Genomic DNA, 24000 nt, shown 5'->3' with positions numbered 1-24000 from the left:
TATTCATTTTAAGAACCTTTTTTTGTTTTCATGCAAATGTTTAAAATAACTTTGTTTTTTTTTTTTCGTTTTTTTTTTTCAACTCAACGCTCATGCTTTAGAATTCGTTCCATTAAACAGTTACCAATTGTGTACATATGCAAATTAATGGCATACGTCCACCAATAAGCGACCTACAAAATTACGGTTTTCTTTTCTTCTTCTTTCCTACATTTTCTGTCGTCATTTTACATTTTTAAGCAAACACGATCGTTTTTGCGAGAGTGATAATTTCTATTACCAATACATCATTGGAAATCAAGATTTAAAATTTCCGCCAGAACTTTCTCATCAACCTAATAGATATCTTTTCTTTATCTTTTCCGTAGTTCTAGTCCGTTTGTGCTATTCGGAACTAATGCAACGAAGAAATCAATTCAAAATTTAACATCCGTGAAAGCCGGTACTCTTGAGAGTACTGGGATCGATGGAGAACCTGCAGTTCTAATGGTAAGTACGACACCCTGACATATGGCAACTTGATATAATGTTGCATTTTTTTTTTAGTTGTAAATAATGCCAAACTAGAGGAAGAGAGAGAAAGAGGGTGCTAGAGAGAAAGAAAGAGAAACAGAAAGCAATTGAGAGAGAAAGAAAGAAAGGGAGAGAAAAGAGAGAGGGAGAGTACAGGGTGGAACGCTAAAATTATCGCACTAGAAAAGACAACATCATTCCATTTCCTTTTGATGAAAACCGGTTTTCTTTTTGTTTTGTTGTTGTTGTTGTTGTTGCAGACCATCTACTAGTTGGTCAGTTGTGTATGAATCTCAAGAGCAATAGGAGCCGTCTATCATGCCTGAAAGTGACAATGTTCAACGAGCAAGATCGGAGATGCGCCACTGTACAACTCAGGCTCTCTATCGATCCAAGTTATCACAACAGGACCATTGCCAGCACCCTCAAAATGCATCGCTGGATTGCCATGAATAACACAAACATGCCCAGGGTGATGAAAACAAAGTTTCCTGCCACGGTTATGGTCTTTGGTGTGGTTTCAAGTGAGGGCCACATCATGCCACCTCACATCTTCGAAGTCGGTTTGAAAGTCGACACCAAAGTGTATGTGGATGTGCTGAAGAGTGTCGTGGTTCCCTGATGCAATCAGGTGGCCGCTGGCAGGCCCTGGGTGTGGCAGCAGGACTTGACCAAAAGGAATGCTACAGCATTGTACCCTTCTCTCACTGACCCCTCTTCTCCCCCAACATGAACCCACTGGACTACTTTGTTTGGTCATACGTCGAGAACATCACCAACATGACCTCCCACAACACAAAAACCTGCCAGATCGCTGCCATTCGAGTCTCCGTCGGTGCTTGTAAAAAAGGCATGCTCCCAGTTCCGGACCCTTGAAGAGGTGATGATTGAGGCTGAAGGCGGCTACATTGAATAGATATCAGCTCTACTACATGATGAAGTAACCTGAATTGATTTTTTTTCAATAAAAGTTTTAAAATAAAGTTGTTGTTTTCTTTTGGGTGACAACTTTGTCGTTCCACCCAATATTTTTTACAACGATGTTGGAAAAAAGAGCGAAAGACTTATTTTGGCCTTTTCACTTATTATATTTAATTTGTTTGCTTGTTTGCATATTGAAAATTTTAGGGCAAACGAGACGAGAAGTGGTGGAAGAGGAAAAATAGTGGGATTAGTAGTAGTCGTAGTAGTAGTTGTAGCAACATAAGAGAAGGAGAGTAAGAAGATGACGCAAATAAATAAACGACGCAAATAAAGAAGAAAATGAAGAGAAGAGAGAAAGAAAGAGTAAAAAAAAAAAATAGGAAATATATATGACGTACCAATGCTGACCGAACGCGTCGTTTTATGTTTTATTAAAATAACATCTTGTTTTTGTTCCATAGGTTTGTCAAGAAGTTTCTTCCTGCTTTCCAGTCATTTGCTGTCGGACATATTTCTTTCACAACAGACCTTTCAAATGTATTTATTTTTTTGATTTTCTTTCTTTGGAGATGATTGTTTTATAACTAATGTTAACATTTCAACTTTTAATTGAACAAACATGCATACACAGACCAAATACCAAGGTCTCATGTATGATATGAAAAGAAACTGGAATCTTAGGGAGATATCAATCATACCAGTTATTATAGGTGCCACAGGGCTTATGAAGAAGAACCTGAAGTCCTACCTAACTAATATTCCTGGAGAACCAAGTGCAAAAGAGATTCAGACAATTGCACTTAAGGGAACAGTGAGGATACTAAAAAGAGCTCTCGGTTGGTTTCAATAAAAAAGCGGGGCAATGTTGGCAGCTAGTTTGGCTGCCCCATACCCAGCATTACAATCTTCAAAAGAAGAAAAATAAATAAATAAAAAAATAAATAAATAAGATGAATCACAGATTAAAGATCAAGTGAATTATCCTGTTAGATATCACATTGAGGTAATACTTTCAGGGTGATCCTAGCCAAAAAGTTAAAGCTCAATATTTAAAAACAGAGCAATATATAAGTTTAATGATTAAAGTTAAATTCTGTAAATCAAAATATATACACATATATTTAAGTTAAAAATTTATTGTTTAAAACAAGGAATATATGGAGAAAAATTATTTGTATTTCCTTAATCCATGGATTTTCAATAATGGCTTTTATCATCAGAAGAAATGAAATGCAATTTGCAAAATGTTCAGCTATGAATAAACAAGTATTTTGCTTTTCAGCACATATATTGGAAATGTTGTTTGAATGGTGAATAAGAGTCATACTTCTTCAGGTGTATCTTGTCGAATTCGGGAATGTTTCTGTTGAACTCAGAAATTTGAACGGAATTTCGAGCTGAACCCTTTATTTACTTCACGGGGGTAACATGCTCTTGTTCCGTCAGCCATGACTGGATAGAGGTCCTAAGTAATTTGCAAATGTATATTTCGGTCGCCCACACTTAGGATTGAACCTTCAACCTTCACAAGAATATCACTTTTACAATTGATTTTTCCCAGTACTTTAACCACTGCCCAAGTTACAGAAGATACACCTGAAGAAGGTCGGAGGTTACATCGACCGAAACATTGTGAAAATCACACTCAAGATGAGAACAGTAGTCTAATGAATAATAATACAAATAACCAATGCTCATCTCAAAAATTCAGAAACGTCGAAAAAGTTCTAGTAAATGCGGATGTATTTATATATATATATATATATATATATATATATATATATATATATATATATATATATATATATATAATGTAAAGCTGAACGTCTGTGTGTGTGTCTGGTCACGAATAGGCTTCTATATGGTTGACTATTATAGAAAACTGATCACATATAATGATAGAAGATGTATCGAGACACAGGTATGGGTATTTTTGATCCTGCAGAACGGTGGTTCATTAAAATTGTGGGGTCTGCATTCGCGCTTGGTCCACAAAGTATGGAGATAAAAGATTAAAAAAAAACGTTTACAAGTGTTTTTGATATAGATGTACATAAGAATACTTTGATAAGTATGTTTTAACTTAAATAGGGATGTTATAATAAAATTGTGGGGTCTGCATTCGCGCCTGGCCTCCATAGAATGGAAATAGGCACAAACTTTAATAAAGACTTTTCATATCTATCTGCGTAAGTATACTTTGATAACTATGTTTCAGTTTGAAGAAATATGGTATAATAAAATTATGGTGTGTTCGTTCCCGCCTGACCTCCATAGAATGGAAATATGTCACAAAGTTTAACAAGGTTTTTTAATATAGATCCAGAGAATATTGTGATAAGTGTTTCAGTGTGAACAGGTATGGTGTAATAAATTATGGGGTTTATCTATTTTATTTTTACTTTCATCATATTTTGCTTTGGTTTTGATAGCCCCAAATTCGAAGCTATCTCTTTACAACCCTTCCTTTTCATAACCTATCATACTTTCATAAATCAGAGTCCATTTTCTGTAGGCTGTTTTTGAACCCAGTTAACGACGGGTACTTTTGCTAGTATATATATATATTAGTTATATTTTTTTGAAAAAAGGATTCCAGCAGAGTGCTCTATTTTAAGGAAAAATTCCGAAAATAAGAGCGTATTATTTATACTTTTTTATTTACAGAAAGTTCATATGAGATAAGCCATCAGTCCCGTCGGTTTCAAACCCAATAATAGGGGACCGTTTTAGACACCCATATCAAGTTCTCTTCAGCCAATACTCATCATATAAGTGACCTTATCTGTTTTTGTATGGAAGGTCTCTACCAAACTCCTCTGTCTATTTTCTGTCTGTAAACTTAAAACTCGATATATAGGGGGTTTAGACCTGTGGAAAAAGAAATCGATTTGATTTTTAGCCAGTAAAAAGATGCTGCTAAGTGGTCAAAAATGAAAATAACACTGATCTTGGCAAATCGACTAAACGTATGCACATTTATACTTTTTTTGCAACATTATTTCATAAGGATTTTTTATGCATATCAACATAGCACATATGGTTACAGATAAAGCTGGCAACGTCTATGTTTTGGTTTCGATTCCAGCTGATGGTAGTAAAGTCATTTTTTTCTTTCTTTTTTTGAAACCATTACTATATATTGGGTACAATATAATAATCAATAGAATATAATAATGAATATGAAATCTGCATGAACTGAAATACCATATTTAAGCATATTTTATGACCGGGCAACACCGAGTGCAGGGTGTCATGATTAAGACCAGTCGATAGAACTGAACCCAGCAACAAAAGCCATGATTCATTGGCCATATATATATATATATATATATATATATATATACATATATATATATATATAATTATTAAATACCTACGGGCACTAGTGTTTCATCCTTTCGGGTATAATCAGTGCAGAGTGTCACGATTAACACCAGTCGATAGATTACAACCCGGCGACAGAAGCCATGTCTGGCTTCATTAGCAAAGACCAAATCCATTCGACCACCGTTAACCGCGATAAATACTGTTGAAATTTAAACATTTATTTTTAAATGCCTTTTAACGTCTGTCATAGTGATCTAATCATTATATGATGATCTGTGCATAAAGCTAAGTTGACCGACTTTAATTCAACTGAAAGTGCTCAACGATAAGAAACGAGTTTCTTAAAGGGGCTGACATAATTATTTACTATAATAATTATTAAATACCTACAGACACTAGTGTTTCATCCTTTCGGGAATCATCAGTGCAGGGTGTCACGATTAACACCAGTCGATAAATCCGAACCCATCAACAGAAACCATCTCTGGCTTCATTAGCAAGGACCCAATCCATTCGGCTACCGTTATATATATATGACTTTGTCTGTGTGTGAGGAATGGTCTCTATCAAACTCCTCCGTCAATTTTTGGTCTACAGACTTGAAACTTGATATATAGGGGATTTGGACCTGTGGAACAAATTCAATTAATTTTTTAGCCGGTATATATATATATATATATATATATATATATATATATATATATATATATATTAAAGAGTGTTCTATCCTCGTGGTTCACTTAGATATATATCCAATTTTGATGAAATTTAAACCAGATGTATAAGACATTGTGATTAAATGCCTTAAAAATTGGTACAAACCTGATTTTGTGCAGCCTGTAGTGTTCAGTGGCAGACAAAAAGAGTAGCAAGCTTTGACAGCACTCTCGGATTTTAGACTGGCGAGTTTTGACAGGAGTGTGTTGGATTTTGGAGTAGTGAGCTTTGACAGCAGTGTATCGAATTTAACCCCGGAAATTGGTAGTTGAAAGTACAGAATAGTTAACAATCAATTTAGGAAAGTGCATCATTTAGCCACAAACACTAATTCAGAGCATTTTCCAATATTGCAGCTTATTTTTTTTTTTTTATGTTAGTTTAGTTCTGTGATTTCAAAATTTTCTTTTCTAGGCAATAAAAATAATTTTTTTTTTTATTTCAGACAATAAAAAACACCAAGAAGAAGATACAAAATATGTGAGGTAAACCCCCCCCCCATTCTTTTATTTTTAATTAAATTTTGAATTCGTTTAAAATTCAGGGTCACTTAATTGATCTTACTCTCTTGATATGCTTCCATGTTCATGACCTCTTCAGAAAGACTATTTTTTGGAAAGCTGGATATTTTTACATAAAGAAACCTTCTCGCATGGATTGAATAAAACGTTCTGCTTTGAATTCTGTTCAGATTCTCATGTTCAGCAGAAAGACTCCCAAAAAAAGATGGAGGTTACATCGGCCGAAACGTTGTTAGAATAACAATCAAGATGAGAACAGTAATCCGAATTATTCAAATAATAAAAATGTACTGTTTTTGTTAATGGGACGAAATAATTGGATTTTGTAACAATTCATTTTTAAATGGGTAAAACGAAATAATTGGATTTTGGAACAATTCATTTTTGAATGGGTAAAACGAAATAATTGGATTTTGGAACAATTCATTTTTAAATGGGTAAAACGAAATAATTGGATTTTGGAACAATTCATTTTGAATGGGTAAAACGAAATAATTGGATTTTGGAACAATTCATTTTTAAATGGGTAAAACGAAATAATTGGATTTTGGAACAATTCATTTTTAAATGGGAAAAACGAAATAATTGGATTTTGGAACAATTCATTTTTGAATGGGTAAAACGAAATAATTGGATTTTGGAACAATTCATTTTTAAATGGGTAAAACGAAATAATTGGATTTTCGAACAATTCATTTTTAAATGGGTAAAACGAAATAATTGGATTTTGGAACAATTCATTTTTAAATGGGTAAAACGAAATAATTGGATTTTGGAACAATTCATTTTTAAATGGGTAAAACGAAATAATTGGATTTTGGAACAATTCATTTTTAAATGGGCAAAACAGAATTGATTAGTGTAGTACATAAGACAATCATTATCAGGCCATACCAAGGTTTCAAAATAAAAAGGTGAAAGGTGATGACGTACGTACAAATGTAAAATTTGCCTTAACATATAGATTACAATAGAAACATGTGAGCATGAAAAGTAATATGGTTAAGCTTAAACATGAAAAAGTAAAGGACTGGTTGTTGAAACTGGAAAAGAAAAGGACAAGATATTCTAATAAAAAATATAATAAATTCATAACTTAAAATATTGCAGTATTAAGAACTGATTATATAATTTTATAAATTGAATTTAAAAAATTTTTAATGCTGCAATATTTTAAGTTATAAATTTATTTTATTTTTTACTACAATATCTTGTCCTGTTCTTTTCCAGTTTTAACAACTAGTCCTTTACTTTTCCATGTTTAAGCTTAACCATATTACTTTTCATGCTCGCATTTTTCTATCGTAATCCATGATTTTTCCAGGCTTCCAATAAATGCACTTGTTCTTTGTTTAATTTCAATCTTATTTTTCTGCCCCCATAAACATAACATACACATATGTAATAACAATGTACGGCACTCGTCTGCTTTCAATCCAATTATCTCCCTTTCATTCTTTCATTCTCTCTGTTTCACTTGTTACTTCCCTTTTCACGAGAGCAGTGAATTGATAGCAACAGTAGTCACTGAAGCGACATGGTTGCTATGGAAACCAGTCATAAAAAACGTGGTTCACCTCCTTACGTTTTTTTACAATTTTGAACACCAGCAAATTCATCATAACTTTTGTTTTACTGAATGAAAATTGAAATTTATTTTTTTCGCAGTATAGTTGAGAAGATGACCTATAAACTGTAATAATTGTTTGAAATTTGGTTGAAAAAATGAGTTGGCGGTGAAACTTTAAAGCAGTCCTCAATGACTAAAACTGCCACTTAACCATATATTCAAACACCGTAGTTTATATAGATTTTTCTCTTTGTTTTTTTAATCTCACAGACAGATTGAAACTTTGTATTTGGGCTTGGTCGATGCTGTTCTGCAAGCTGTTCACGTCTACAAAAAGACCCAAAATTGCAAAAAGGTAAAAAAAAAAAAAAAAAAAAAAAAAAAAAAATTATATATATATTTTTTTTTTAAGTAACATTAGAAAGAATGTATTGTTTGTTTCTGTGATCCTATTGGCTTAATTTGGATTCCCAACTGTGGACTGAAAGCAAGAGAAAGCTCTAATTGAGAACGTACAGAATAGCAACACTCAACCTTCTGCCTAATAAGATAAAGGCATTCTGTATGTCGGGTCCCTCTGCTAGTGTATATATATATATAGTCTATATATCTATAAAAGTGAACATGTCAAAGTCAAAGGGGTCAAAGTTCAACGATTTGACCTTTGAGAACTCTACCAAACCCCACCGCCAATGTTGGTTCTAAACACTTGAAATTTTAGATATAGGTTCCTTGGACATGGATCTAACTTAATAACTTGATTTGAGCCCAAAACAATAAATGTTAAGGGGTCATAATAGGGGTCAAAGTTAAAAAAAAAAAAAACCCTCTGCGGTCTCTACCTAATTACTTAGACAATTTCTGGTCTAAACATTTGAAATTTTATATAAAGGGTATTCAGAGATAGGGCAAGCTTTTTAATCGGTTTGTGTCGAAAATTTGAGCTACCAATATATAAATGTATGTATGTATGTTTGCATGTCTGCCTAAAACTTTTGACAGAGGCGACAGATTTGACCAAGATCAGTATCGTCTTGAAGCTCGACCCTTCAGATGACAAATATCAAAAAATTGGCTAAAAACATTAATTTCTTCACCTTCAACTGGGCAGTTTTCTACAGGGAGGGGTCGCTTTTTTCGCTGATATTTTCGAAAGTCATCCCCTCTTTTCGATTGCCTAACCCTAACCCTAACCCTACGTCACTTCCGGTTTGACGGTGGTCGTAACAGCAAAGACGTCACGTTTTTTGCACATTCTTTTCCTCCTTCACGTCATGGATCGAGCCTGCCTTCCTACTACTACTACTTTTTTTGGTTTCTCAACACACACCTCCAAACACCCGGGCAACGCCAGGCTGAAATGCTAGTATATATAAAATGAAATGCTAGTATATATATATATATATATATATATATATATATATATATATATATATATATATATATATATATATAATGTTCTACTATAATAATTAAATACCTACAGACACTAGTGTTTCATCCTTTCGGGAATCTTCAGTGCAGGGTGTCACGATTACTACCAGTCGAACGATTCGAACCCCGCATCACGAGACATCTCTGGCTCGATTAGCGGAGACCGTATCCATTCGGCTACCATTAACCGCTTGAAACAACGTTGAATTTTAAACATCTTAATTTTAAGTGTTCATTTACGTCAGACAGACAGTGATCTAATCGTTATATCATGATCTACGCATAAGAGCTAAATTGACCGACTTTTTAATTCAACTGAAAGTGCTCAACGATAAGAAACGAATTTCTTAAAGGGGATGTCATATATATATATATATATATATATATATATATATATATATATATATATATATATATTTCTTAAAGGGGCTGTCATATATATATATATATATATATATATGTGTGTATATATATATATATATATATGTATGTATATATATATATATATATATTTCTGTAGAAATATATTTTCTTATAATATATATCAATCCTTATTTAAGAAGCTCAATGTAATTACAGAGCAATATAGAGAATAAATGACAAAAAGTTATATTCCAAAATTCATGATGTTGACCATCTTATAATTTATTCCTTTAATTCAGTTGACTTATACAATTCTTGACAGTATCTGCTTCGTAGCGCAAAATCAATCACTTAATTATTATATCAATCAGTGAATCTATTATGCCCTTAACTCATCAGAAGAAATAGCAACAATCAATCCGTCAAAGGGAAATAAAGTGTGATTTGACATGATTAAAATCCGAAAATTGGAAGAGAAGCTGCAAATACCTTTTTATTTTTACATTACGCTATATTGAATTATTATTATTATTATTATTATATATATATATATATATATATATATATATATATATATATATATATGATTGCTTCATTTAATCACATACATTAATATATAAAGATATAATTTTATGCGTAAATTTTTCAGTATTTACTTCAACAGTGCTCAATACATAGGTAGTAAGTTATGAAAATATATATGGCAATTAAGCTACACAGTATATTCTGCATTTCATTCTCATGAGAATTTGTCAATAGTATGTGTGGATGTATAAATGTGCAATAACCACAACTTTTCGCAGAAGCCTGATGAATTCTCACGAGAATGAAATGCAGAATATTCTGTGTAGCTTAATTGCTATATATATATATATATATATATATATATATATATATATATATATATATGTATATATACTAGCAGGCTGGTCATGAAATATGCTTAAATATGATATTTTTATTAATTAATGCAGATTTTGTATTTATTATTATACTAGCGAGGGGTACCCGGCGTTGCCCTGGGTGTTTGAAGGTGTGTGTGGTTTTGGGCCACCGTGAGATGCTAACGGTTGAATTTATTTAATTACTTAAATTAGCAGATACACGTTTTAATGACTTAATGAGGTCAGCTTTTGACTGCGGGGTATCATTTAGTGCAGAACGCTTTTTTTTTTTTCCAAGATGTTGGGGATAGGGGGAAACAGCTCCCCTTGTCCAAATTAAATATCAATTGTTTGATATATGGAAAATATTTCCACATTGATCAAAGCTGATTGCTTTCGGACATTTCTGCCGATAGACGGAAAATACTGCCAGAATTAGTGTTAACGCTGAGATATTACGATTTATATGTGATATAAAAAGTTTTAAAAAGTTGTTAGGCGACTGACCGCTTCTCTGAAAAAAGCCTTTTGTAGACACACAGAAAAAGCGAACACACATACATACATTTTCGCTTTCATATTTATAGATTATATTATATTGGACTCAATATATAGTAATGATTTAAAAAGTTAAAAAATTGATTCATGCACCACCCCCAAGAAGTGAAACCAAAACGTTTAGCTTATAAAGACATGTTTGCTGCAAGGCTAAAAATTCACATATGAACCAATAGCTATTACGTTACGGATACATATTCGTAATGCAGTCGTTCGACCTTCACAGGGAAAATTCTAATTTTTTCAAATTTTCACCCTTTCTCACCAATTTTAACCCTAACCCTGGCTGGAAACATTGTTTTCATCCCCTTGGGTACGTCCCTGTTACTCGTGACAATGCAGCGATGCATTTTGAAGGTGCTGGCAATGGTCCTGTTGTGATAACTTGGATCGGTAGAGAGCATGAGTTGTACAGCGGCGCATCTCCGTTCTCGTTCGTTGAATATTGGGTCCCTTTCAGACATGATAGACGGCTCCTACCAATCTTGGGATTTGTACACAACAGACCAACTAGTAGATGGTCTGGAACAAAAAAAGAAAACCTGTTTTCATCAAACGGAAATGGAATCATGTCGTCTTTTCTAGGGCGACAATTTTATCGTTCCAATTTGTATATAATGGAATGTTGTATGGATTTGAATACTGCGCTTGATCTGAAAGATTTATACGGTGAATTGCAAATATTTTCCAACATGGTTCCGTCTTGAGGCTTTATATTTTATCTATTTTCATGAGTTCCGAATGTCGCTGGTCCTGGATATGACCTTAAACTATATCCGATGGTGAGGCCCCAGCTTGCGGGCTTTGGGGAGTGTGGAGCCACCCTTTAATTACCATTGCTCCCAGGTCCACTCTGACCCGGAATGGTAGTACCTGTTAGGGTCCCAACTATGGGTTAAATAGAAACTGACTTGAAAACAACAAATATATTCTATTAAAAAAAATTTTCTTCAAAATCCCCGGATTCGGCATTAAATAACCCGAAAAGGGTTGATATGCTATAAAACAAAAACAACCAACCAACCAAAATATTTGAGTCTATACTTAATCAAGCTCTAATCCAGCACCTTACAGTTGCTAAACTTCTGACAGACCATCAACATGAATTTAGGCAAATCCGTTCTACTGCAGGTATTTTAACTGTAATCTTTGAATGAAGCACTGGATAAGGCAGGGAAGGGGAGGCTTTTGACATCGTATGGCATGGTCTTATGAAAATCAGATCTTATGGTATTACTAGACGAATACTTAACATAATCAATTTCTTCTTAAATGAGAGAAGAATCCAGGTTGTCTTCGATAGTCGTGCATCTAAACAATATATAAATGTGGGTGTAAAGACCTTAGAAAATCGAGGTTAGTGTCTAGTAAGGCATTCGAGCTCTCTCTCTCTCTCTCTGGTATTCGGGTCCTGGATATGACCTTAAACTATATCCAGTGGTGAGGCCCCAGCTTGTGGGCTTTGGGGAGTGTGGAGCCACCCTTTAATTACCATTGCTCCCAGGTCCACTCTGACCCAGAGTGGTAGTACCTGTTAGGGCCCCAACTATGGGTTAAATAGAAACCGACGTGAAAACAACAAATATATTCTATTAAGAAATTTTTCTTCAAAATCTTTGGATTCGGCATTAAATAACCTTAAAAGGGTTGATATGCCGTAAAACAAAAACAACCAACCAACCAAATGTCGCTATAACCCTTCGTATAACATTGGCGATTCTGATTAGTGCTGCATCGGAGGAAAAAGTTTTTCCAAGTTGAAATTAATAAACAGAACTATTTGAGAACAATAATGATGACAAAACGCCTGAGCAGTCTCTCCATTCAAGACTAGCGCGCGGGGGAGGGGGGGAGGCTTTGCCTGGGCGTAAAATACGCTTAAATATGATATTTTAATTTGCCTAGATTTTGTACACATTATTATAGAGTCGTGATTTCAAAAAAAAAAAAAAAAAAACGTATCTAGGTACCATTAGCTAGAATCAAAACTGAAACTGTTGCATTCAAAGCTGGTGACGTTACCACTGTATGAACACGAAGCGCACATAAATCGATTAAAAATTAAAAATAAACTAAGATGAATGTACAAGATGTTTAACGATGTTTTCAACTTTGACCCATTTTTAACCCCTTAAAAACTTTTTTAAACTTGCTAAAGACCCATAAAAGAACAGCCCGTAAAAAATCCAGTCATTTGAGGCCCTGTTAAGTTTTGAGACATTTGTGTTGAACAAAGATGGCGGCGTAGTTCAGATCAGTAACCAAGATGGCGGCGCAGTTCGGATCAGTAACCAAGATGGCAGCGTAGTTCAGATCAGTAACCAAGATGGCGGCGAAGAATTAAATGTGGTCTGTGACATAGCAAATGGCGAACTGAGTGAATCCAAAATTCGACGATTTTTATAACAATTTTGCGACGTTTTGATTGGTTGTTTAGCACAGCCGTCGGTTATAAAAATGATTGGCGAATCCATTCGTCTCATACCCCCATTAGAAGTCAAAAACTTTTTACAGGACCTCTAGCGCTGATCTGCAACTTTTAGCTTGGGGGAGATAGAGTTTGAAAATATGGAGACAGACGGACAGCCGTTTATATATTAGATTTTGCTGTCATCAAATCACAAAAAGTTGATTTTTGTTGAAGGTTTATGATATCTGCACGAATATGTTTGCATAAATTTCAATTATTTATTGATTTAGATAGGAATGCAGTTATCTTTTGATAAATTGCATAATTTTATTTTTTCGGTTTTTATTTTTTATTTTTCTACTAGCAGTTCAGCTCGGCTTTGCTCGGACCTTTTGTACTGTTCATAACTTGCCCTACGTGCGAATACACTTTTAAGATTTCAAATATTTAGACCAAAAATTGTTTAAGTAATTCCGTAGAGACCGCAGAGGTAAATTTTTTAAAACTTTAACCCCAATTTTGACCCCTTAACATTTATTGTCTTTATCTAAAATCAAAAGAAAAGGTTTTACCCATATCCAAGTTACCTATATCTAAAATTTCCAGTGTTTAGACCCAAAATTGGCAGAGAAATTTGGTAGAATCTGCAAAGGTCAACTCTTTCAACTTTGACCTTTTGGCAGCCAAATTTTCGCCTCATATATAAAACGCTTGTCGCATGTCAGAATACCCTGTTATGTATAAATTTCAAATGTTTAAACCCAAAATTGGCTAAGTAGTTTGCTAGACACCGCAAAGTCAAATCTTTTGAACTTTGCCCCTTGGCAGCTCAAATTTTCGACCCAAACCGATTAAAACACTTGCCCTATCTCTGAATACCCTTTATATAAAATTTCCAATGTTTAGACCAGACATTGTCTGAGTAATTTGGTAGAGACCGCAGAAGTCAAGTTTTTTTAACTTTGACCCCTATTTTGACCTCTTAAACATTTATTTATTTTGGCTCAAATCAAATTAAAAAGTTTAACTCATGTCCAAGTAACCTACATTTAAAATTTCAAGTGTTTAGACCCTAAATTGGCAGAGGAGTTTGGTAGAGTTTTCAAAGGTCAAATCGTTGAACTTTAACCCCTTGACAGCCAAATTTCTGACCGAAAACCGATTAAAAAGATTTTCCCAAATCTCAATACCCCTTATGTCAAATCCTGAGTCTGTAGACTGAAAATTGACAGAGTAGTTTGGTATGGAAATGCACACACACACACACACACACACATTTTCACTTTTATAGATATATAGATTTCATTTGGGGCCACCAAATTCACTTTGGCTAGGGCCTCCAATTACTTAAAGCCGGCCCTGGCTATGCCATCATCTTCCGAGACAGACACGTGCCGACGACTATTTAATTGTTCTATGGGTAGCCTCGCTAGTCTAATTTATAAAACTTTGTGAAGAGAGTGAACTTGGCATCCTGAGTTATGTCCCTTTGGTTTGAGAACTCTCCCCTTAAGGAGTCATGTTTCTTCCTTTTCCGGTGTTAACCTTCTTTAAATAATAACGTTGATAACCTATCTCCGCATGTGGACCTTCCTTCTTTTACTGACCGACACATACATTTAACATGTCTACTTTAACAAACTCATTACGTCTGTCTGTCTGTCTGTCTGTCGCCATATTTTCAAACTCTATCTCTTCCAAAACTAAAAGTCTCAGAGCAAGCAACACTAGGGGCCTCAAATGATTGGATTTTTTACGGACTGTTCTTTTATGGGTCTTTAACAGGTTAAAATAGTTTTAAAGGGTCAAAAGTGGGTCAAAATTAAAAAAAATCATTAAACATTTTGTACATTCATCTTAGTTTATTTTTAATTTTTAATTTTAATCAATTCCTATGCGTATCACGTTAATACAGTGGTAACGTCACCAGCTTTGAATGCTACAGTTTTTGTTTTCAGTTTCGATTCTAGCTGACGGCACTCAAATACTTTTTTTCTTTTACTTTTAAAATCACGACTCTATAATAATATTTATGAAATCTAGACAAATTAAAATATCATATTTAAGCGTATTTTACGACCGGCAAAGCCCCCCCCCCCCGCTAGTTCAAAAATGTTTTGCTTTGGTTTTCCTCAAAAAATTTGATGTTTTTATAAATTTTGATGTCTTATCATTTCAGACGGAGGAGAAAGCTAAGGAGATTCTGCAAGAATGCAAAACTCGTTTGAACGATGAGAATTTGAAGAAACATCTGGAACGCAGGTATGTACGATTCGTTAATGGAGATGAGCATCGACTTGAGAAACTTTTTCAAGAGTGCTTCCAGATAGACATGCACAGATGAAATATGTCAGTGCCGAATAAATTAACAGGAAAACTCTTTGATATACTTATGTATCAGGCAAAAATAGTTATTTACACAAAAAATTATGGAAAATTATCGAGTAATTTTCTACACAAAAAAATTATGGAAAATTATCGAGTAATTATCTACACAAAAAATTATGGAAAATTATCGAGTAATTTTCTACACAAAAAATTATGGAACATTATCGAATAATTATCTACACAAAAAATTATGGATAATTATCGAGTAATTATCTACACAAAAAAATAATGGAAAAATATCGAGTAATTATCTATACAAAAAATTATGGAAAAGTATCGAGTAATTATCTACACAAAAAATTATGGAAAATTATCTACCAAAAAAAATTCTGGAAAGGTATTGAGTAATTATCTATACAAAAAATCAACCACTTAACCTCCGACACTACCAAAATTTAATTATCTATGGACACATGTTTCGTTGTTCACAATTCATCAGCATGGCTGGACATAGCAAGATTCAAAACCAAGACCCCAGCACTTGAAGTCTAAAACTCTCTCATCTATATATATAAATTCGTATTCCTGTCAGTCTGTTTGTTTGTTTGTTTTTTCACAATATGATTAACGTATACAAAAGATCCATTACTTTAATGTTTCATTTATTTCTATATATAGCATGGTTCTTTCAAAATATGCAATTAAGAAGTAACCTCATTTGCATATTATATTAAGGAAAATCGATTTTATTAAATAGCTGTACGTTAGTTTTTAGTTTCTAGCGAGAGAGTTATTTTAAGTGTTCCATTTAAGATTGTTATTTCATCAACTTTATATAATTATATTGATAATATATTTAATTTAATTTATTTGGAATTATTATTTCCGACATCGATTTTTTTTATATCATAATTTTTTTTTTTTTTTTTTTACACAAAGATCACCACTTATCAAGGCTCGGAAGCCACTCAGGGATAAGGGTTATTGCAAGTACATTACGTTAGTGTGGAGATTTTATGAAGTGTTTAATCATGTTGACGCACCTGTTCTCATTAGATCATCAAAGTTAAGCGACATTAACATGGGCCAATATTAAATGGGTAACCATTTGGTAAGATTAGGTGTACTGTGTGTGCTTTGTAATCCTCTCGTAATATTCTTCATCATCCAAGTGAATCAAACAAATAAAAGAAATACTTTGAACTCATTTTTATTTCTTGTCCGTACTTTTAATTTTACATAACAATTTTTGACAGAGCTGTCACCAACTAGCGGGAATTCATTGTCGTCTGCTCTCTTTCAGTCTGCTGTCCATGCTGTCCGGACTCTTTCACTCCACTCTCTCTGTCTTACTGGCTCTGCTGCTATCCCCATGTGACGTCACCAGTCCTGCTACCTCCTAGTGCTTCTCTCTCTATTTCACTGCAGCGACTGCTGTCTACGTGGCGTCGCAGCACACTATGGTACATTTAATGCAAAAATGAGCAAGAATTGAACCATATTCAACTATCAATTTGGAATAAAGTACTCATTCTAAATCAATGGGCCATAACTTTTTTTCTCATTTCTAATATTCGGTTTCGATTTTAGCTGATGGCACTCCAGTAATCTATTTTTTTTATATAAATAATTTTATCAAAAATTCTTCATAAGTTTTGGTTTCGGTTTCGATTTTAGCTGATGGCACTCCAGTTGGTTGGTTGGGTGTTTTTGTTTTATGGCATATCAACCCTTTTCGGGTTATTTAATGCCGAATCCAAAGATTTTGAAGAAAAATTTTTTTAATAGAATATATTTGTTGTTTTCATGTCAGTTTCTATTTAACCCATAGTTGGGGCCCTAACTGGTACTATCACTCCGGGTCAGAGTGGACCTGGGAGCAATGGTAATTAAAGGGTGGCACCACACTCCCCAAAGCCCACAAGCTGGGGCCTCACCACTGGATATAGTTTAAGGTCATATCCAGGACCCCCATTGAGGGACTTTTACCCTCTGCAGGGGGCCAGTCGGCGTATTCTAATGCCCCACCGACAGGGCCGGCACTCCAGTAATGTATTTTTTTTATATAAATAATTTTATCAAGAATTCTTCATAAGTTTTGGTTTCGATTTCGATTATGGCTGAACGAACTAATTTTTATATATATATATATATATATATATATATATATATATATATATATATATATACATACATATATACATATATATATATATATATATATATATATATATATATACATACATATATACATATATATATATATATATATATATATATATATATATATATATATATATATAAACTATGGAACTTCTATCAACAATTTATTATTTTGATACGAAAAAGATTATACGGAAAATCGAAAAATTAAAAAAAAGAATCATAAATCAAAATGTCTCCGTTCCATTTAATAATATTTGCTAGCAGAGAATCATTGTTATCTGCTCTCCTTCTCCTGCTGTTCACGCCGTCATGTTTTTCCCACTCCACTCTCTTTGTCTTACTGCTCCTGCTGCTATCTCCACGTGACGTCACCAGTCCTACTACCTCCTACTGCTCCTCTCTCTATTTCACTCCAGCGACTGCTGTCTACACGACATCACAGCACATTATGGTACAATGTGACACTAAGAAAATGGTATTCTAAGCCACAGAAGCTTGGTCGAACATTGGTCGAATTGGAAGGAAGTGTATTTGAAATCCTTCTAGATTGAGGCAATTTTTACTTTTGTTCCTATCCAGAGTGCCCCTTTTCAGGGAGCTGGATTTTCCCCACATTAAAAACCGACCTTGTGCCTCTAACTCCGCCCTTGTGGGGAGGTAAATAAATAGGAACGTCTACAAGAGCTTTGCGTGTCACAAATGGAATCAGTTGTACAAGATTATGCAAGATTTTTTTTTCTTTTCTTCCAGGGATACCATTTTTTTTCTCTTAGAGAATCTACCTACCCAAAGGTAAGTACCGTAAATTCTGTTTTATCTATGGAAAAAAGTTGTATATATATAAAATAAAAAAATAAATAAAAACTTAACAAATTAATTGTTCTTTTGGTCCGTCCCCCCCCCCCCCGACAAAACGAGGACGGACCTGTAAATTCACCCTTGTTCATTTGTCTATCCGTACTTTTCTCAATAACTACGACTTGGAATTTTTTGAAATTTTGCACAAACATTAAACATGATATGAGCAAATAAGTGACAAAACAAATTTTCCGGGAAAACTCCGGTTGCACCCCCCTTTAGGGGTGCCTTTCGGGTTAAGAGCAAAAATTTACACTTTTGTGTTTATTAAAAAAAACTGATGCCTTGGATTTTTATGAAACTTTCTGAAAAGTTGTAACTAATTGATTTCTATATAATTTTATAGTTTGTTATAACTCTTGGGTGTGCCCCAGGGGCTTTTTCAGAGCTAATAAAAACACTCCATTTTGGGGATTATTTTATCATATTTGTCCAAAACTTTCTGTGTATGTCTATTTAGCAGTTTTGCATGGTGCTGAACTCAAATTGAAATATGCTAAAGCATTAGGGACTTTTGGGGCTAAATCTGGAGAGTGGGGGCAAATGATGGACTTAATCATTTCTTTTTTTTTTTTTTTTTTTGCAGGGTGCAAAACTCACATTTACATATGTTAAGGCCTAAAACTGTACCATTCGTTCATTTTCACCAGGAGTTAACGTCCTCTGGAGACTTTGGGGGCTAATTGTGGGGGCGGGCTGAACTTAGTCATTTTTTTATGCCTCGTTCCTTGTGCACTCATGGGGGGGGCATACATGGTTCACTTGTTCCTATTTAAAAGTTAATTCTTTTTCATTTTAAAATCGGACCATTTTTTTTTTTTTTTTCAAAGAGACTTCATTTTTAATTTGGAAAATTGACCATTTCTTCCTTTTGAAAAACGGACCATCTTTTTTTTTTTTTTTTCCCAAACTGACCAATGTTTTCCTACAGGTCGCCAATTTATAATCGAGCTTTATCGACTTTTAGGACCGTGGTTGCATGTGTTAGTGTATCAACGGGGCCATTAAAAGTAAATTTAACGGGATCGTCGATTAATAAAAAGGTTTCACTAATCCACATCTTTACACAAAAAATAAAAATGAAATCCGGAAAATAACGACACCCGACAAAGAACACGAAATTGCTGTATTAACATGAATCAAACAACATTTATTTACGTGTTAGAAATATTAGTTTAAATTGTTCTAACGTAAGTGTTTCCTTGCGTGGAATTTATATTGAAGGATTAATAAAGTGGGGGGGGGTATTGTGGGAATAGTACACTCTTTATCTGTGCCTAAACTTAAAAGTAGATTCCATGAACAAAGCTTCTTTCTTAGAACTGCACGCCTGTGGAACTCTATTCCGTTTTCCTGCTTTCCAACTGACTGCAATCTAATTGTCTTCAAGTCCAATGTGAACAAATTCTTGATGAGTCATTCCCTTAAGTAATCCAATTTACCAAATTTTCACGACTAAAGATTACTACATGTTCCCTTTGACCACTGTACACTCATTAACCCTTATCCTCGAGTGGCCTCTGGGCCTGGACAAGTGGTGACTCCTTTGTAAAAAAAAAAAAAAAAAAGAGGCTTGAAATTACTGATTTTTATCTGATAAGTGTGCCGCGGACAGGCTTTAAGTCCTTGTGGCTATTTTTGCAAACAGTTCATAAATCTGAAAATAATGTTTCAGGCGAATTTTTCGATATTTGTCGTCTGAAGGAGCGAGCTTCAAAATGATACCGATCCCGTGAAAATCCGTCGACCGTTTAAAAAACTATGTTAAAGTATTCCCGATCTCACTGTCATTACCACTCAGATTGTACCGCCTTTCCGATTGCAGAGTTGACGGTCCCACATCAAATCTCTCTGGTTGCAGTATTCGGACATTTTTTTTTTCTTTCTACTTTTAGCGAATAAATTTGTCATGAATTAAAAAGAAAGGAGCTACTTCACGCTTAGTAAATGTTTTTATTCGTGAAAAGTGAACATCGAAATAAGACAGGATTTAAATAATCTTTACTTTAGATTATTAAATAGGTTCAAGTTAATCGATGGCGGGGAGAGACGGGGGGGGTTTAGGGTGGTAAAAACAAAACATGCATTTTCTTGTTCATTTGAATGTTTAGTGTATACGGTATCTCTGCACAAGAGTTTGTCAGGACAATTTCCTCATACAAATAAACCGTGATTAACAGCATAGTATTCGAAGCGGAAAGAAAATCCCCACGCTATGGCTATTCTACGTTGGCTTATATGAGGATTAGTGCACCTTTTCTTAGTGTTATTTCCATTCGCTTATGTAGTCTTGCCACATTTGGGCTGGTGCATCTGCTACTAGTCTCTCACTCCTGGACAGGAACCAAAACATAGTCGCCAACCTGATAGGTCCTGAACTGTTATCTTGGCTTCAACCTCTGTCCCATCAATGAAATGTTGCATCCCTCTGCCTGTTCTACAAGTATTTTAATGCTGAATGCTCGAATTAGCTACAAGCACTTGTACTCCCTCGATGTAAATACCCCAACAAGCAGCAAAATCCCACCCCTACACAGTAGAGATCCCTAGCTGTAAGAAAGCCTATTCCAACAAGTTCTTCCCCAGAAATACTAGACTTCCGGGATTCTGCTTTCCCAACTGTACTGACATGCAGAAGTTCAAGTGTAATGGGAACAAACATCTTGCTGTGTTACATAGGGGTGTTATTTTGTTAGAAGGGATGTCGTATATACTGTTGTTGTTGTTCGTCTTAGTAAGAGAGTCTTAGATATATTTAACACAGAGACAGGGACATTTTAATAGTGAGCCAGAACATGTAATTCATAATGAGAGGGAGATCTTATATATTGATAGATAGACCGAGATATAGTTTGACATTTATACTGTTTGATAGTTCTGTGAATGGGAGTGTTTCTATAAATATTGACACATATATTTCTTTACCTATTTTTGAGATGATGATTTTCACAAAGTTCTTATAATATAAATTGACAATACCTTTTCTGTTGAATAACATAACACAAAGACGCAGATACAAAAAGATGAAGTTGTTTGTTTATTCCATTTCGACCGGTCAATGGCTTTGCATCAAGGAATTCAAGTCTTTACATGATTCTTTCTTCTAACCTTCGCTTCCAAGGTTTGATGTCAGCTCTGTCTCTGACTCACTCTTCTTACTTGTCCCCTCTGACTGACTGACTTCTGACTCCCCGACTGTCTGCTGACTAACTGACTTATCTAACTAAATTCAAAACTCCTGACGTCATTGCATGACCAACACGTGCATATTAGACACATGGCCTTCATGTTTAAGCATGCATTGTTACTTACATGTTTCAACTCGATTTCTCTAACCTACTTCACAAATAGGTTTAATATTTTCTATTGCTCTGATCTAGATTCCTTATTTTAATTTCACAAAATTATTTCATTATATTCCTTACTCTATAAACAGATATCTAACTATTTTATGTGAACTAAACAATGGTAATTCTACATTCCATTTTCAATAACATTATGTATTTCAATAACATTATGTATTTCAATAACATTATGTATTCTGTATTTATTTTAACTTATGATCGGAATTCTCAATTCCAAATCTAGCTTCGCAAGTTCGAATCCTCGACTATCCTATCTCTTATTTACTCACTTACAAGAACAGGCGGCTGTTCTTTAACAGCTGCCCAACTCCCCACATAGTACCCCTGCAACTTATGTCCCCAATAGTAACCTCCTACATCAAAGTGGCAATGTGCCTTGTTTGGGGGGAAAATCGAATAAAAAAAAACTTTTTTAAATCATAAAAGACGTGTGTGGGTGTGTGCGTTCATATAGTTTGAAATAAGAATATTCAAAAGGAGGTTTGAGTCCTCGTTATATGTGGTAACTTTCCATGTTGGGCATTGAAGTGAAAACTGGTTGTTCTCTGGCATTCTTGGCGATGCTGTTTAATGTCTAAATAGACAGTTTCCTTAAGCAGGTGCTGTTGTTGAGAATTTGGAAGAAAACCTAATTTGATTTTGGCAGGCAAATACTTATATACAGGCCTTCTCGAATGTTCCAGCCTGTTCACTATATTCATACACGAGGAAGCATAACATAGTTCCTTTTAATTTATTTATTGCAGACCATTATCCTCATCCTTCTTAGATGTTGTTTCATGACGTTTCAGCCAACTATTCCTCTGGCCTTCATCGGGTGGTAACCACGACGGGATAGGAACTCCGAATCTCCTGACTGCATTTTCAGCAATTACTGCCATCCATAGTTGTTGTCATCTCACCACGTTCACCATGAAAGATCAGATAATAAATAAACGTGGATTTATAAGATCAAAGAATCCAACCTTGATCGCCCTTCGTGGCGCAGTGGATAAAGATGTTGAATCTGTAGTGAAGCCAAGACTACTATTTCTCCATTACGTGTCTCTTTCTCTCTACTCTCCCCTTTCCCCCTTCCTTCCTTCCTTCCTTCCTTCCTCCTTTCCTCAAAATGTGACCAGAGGTTGTAACCAATCAGGACGGAGAACAGTTCTGGTGGGAAAGACAAAAAGAGATACAAAAAGTGTTGGAAGCAGAAAGACGGAGACGCGAATGGTTCCAGAGTCAGGGGACAAAAATGAAAATCACCACCTTTCTATAACCCGATACCACTTGTACGCTGAAATGAATATAAAACCGTTTCGTTTGAAAGTTCCTTTGTTTTTTTATTATTATTCCCAGGTCTGTTTCTACTCCCGTCTTATTAATTTCGACGACTCCCCAAAAGGGGGACCCGCCGAAATGGTGACCTACCCAACAAGAATTACATTATGGTAACTGCCATAAAATCTCTACAGGTCCAGGTGAGAATTGTCTGAAGATTGCGGTTTCGATCCTACCCAAAGTCAGCCAGAGGCTTATTTGGCCAAAACATGGTGAGACGACAACTATGGAATGCAGTAATTGCTGAGAATGCAGTTAGGAGATTTGGAGTTCCTATTCCATCGCAGTTACCACCTCACAAAGGCCAGAGGAATAGTTGGGCAAAACGTCATGAAACAACAACTAATAAAGATGAGGATAATAGTCCGCAATAAATAAATTAATAAATGATACTCATCTTAATAATGAATTTCAATTTAAATAATATAGTTCCTTTTGTTATATGTGTGTGGTGGTCGCATCATGACGTCATGTTCGTATGCATTCTTCATACGCGTGGCTGTATCAAAACGGTGATTGCTGTGAAATGTTCCTGGCGGGCATTTGTTCCGACCATATGTAGCGGTTGTTACAAATTCCCTTTTTCTTTTTAAAATAGAAAATTTGTTTCGTTTTCAAAAAAAATTTGTTTTCTTTTTAAAATAGAAAATTTTTTTTTTTCAAAACAGACGATTTTTCTTTCTTTTTTTAAAACAGACGATTTTTTTTTGATTTTTTTCAAAACAGACGGTTTTTT

General features: G+C 34.5%; 1 protein-coding gene across 4 annotated transcripts in view; it reads left to right on the top strand.

Annotated features, from left to right (window-relative positions):
- The window catches only part of LOC145267017 (dynein axonemal assembly factor 9-like), a 159657-nt gene that overhangs the window by 70868 nt on the left and 64789 nt on the right, over nucleotides 1–24000 (top strand). For all 4 annotated transcript variants that reach the window (XM_080122933.1, XM_080122932.1, XM_080122931.1 and 1 more), the window contains exons 14-19: nucleotides 369–489; nucleotides 1899–1974; nucleotides 5930–5969; nucleotides 7846–7930; nucleotides 15404–15486; nucleotides 18469–18510. In XM_080122933.1, coding sequence (XP_079979059.1) covers nucleotides 369–489; nucleotides 1899–1974; nucleotides 5930–5969; nucleotides 7846–7930; nucleotides 15404–15486; nucleotides 18469–18510 — 447 coding nt within the window. The remainder of the gene's footprint in view (nucleotides 1–368; nucleotides 490–1898; nucleotides 1975–5929; nucleotides 5970–7845; nucleotides 7931–15403; nucleotides 15487–18468; nucleotides 18511–24000) is intronic.

The sequence above is a fragment of the Euprymna scolopes genome, chromosome 42, assembly GCF_053919585.1.
Source record: "Euprymna scolopes isolate OS-2025 chromosome 42, ASM5391958v1, whole genome shotgun sequence".
NCBI classification, from domain to species: Eukaryota; Metazoa; Mollusca; class Cephalopoda; order Sepiida; family Sepiolidae; genus Euprymna; species Euprymna scolopes.
The sequence above is the reverse complement of the archived record's forward strand: the minus strand, read 5'-3'. Positions and strand labels throughout refer to the sequence as shown.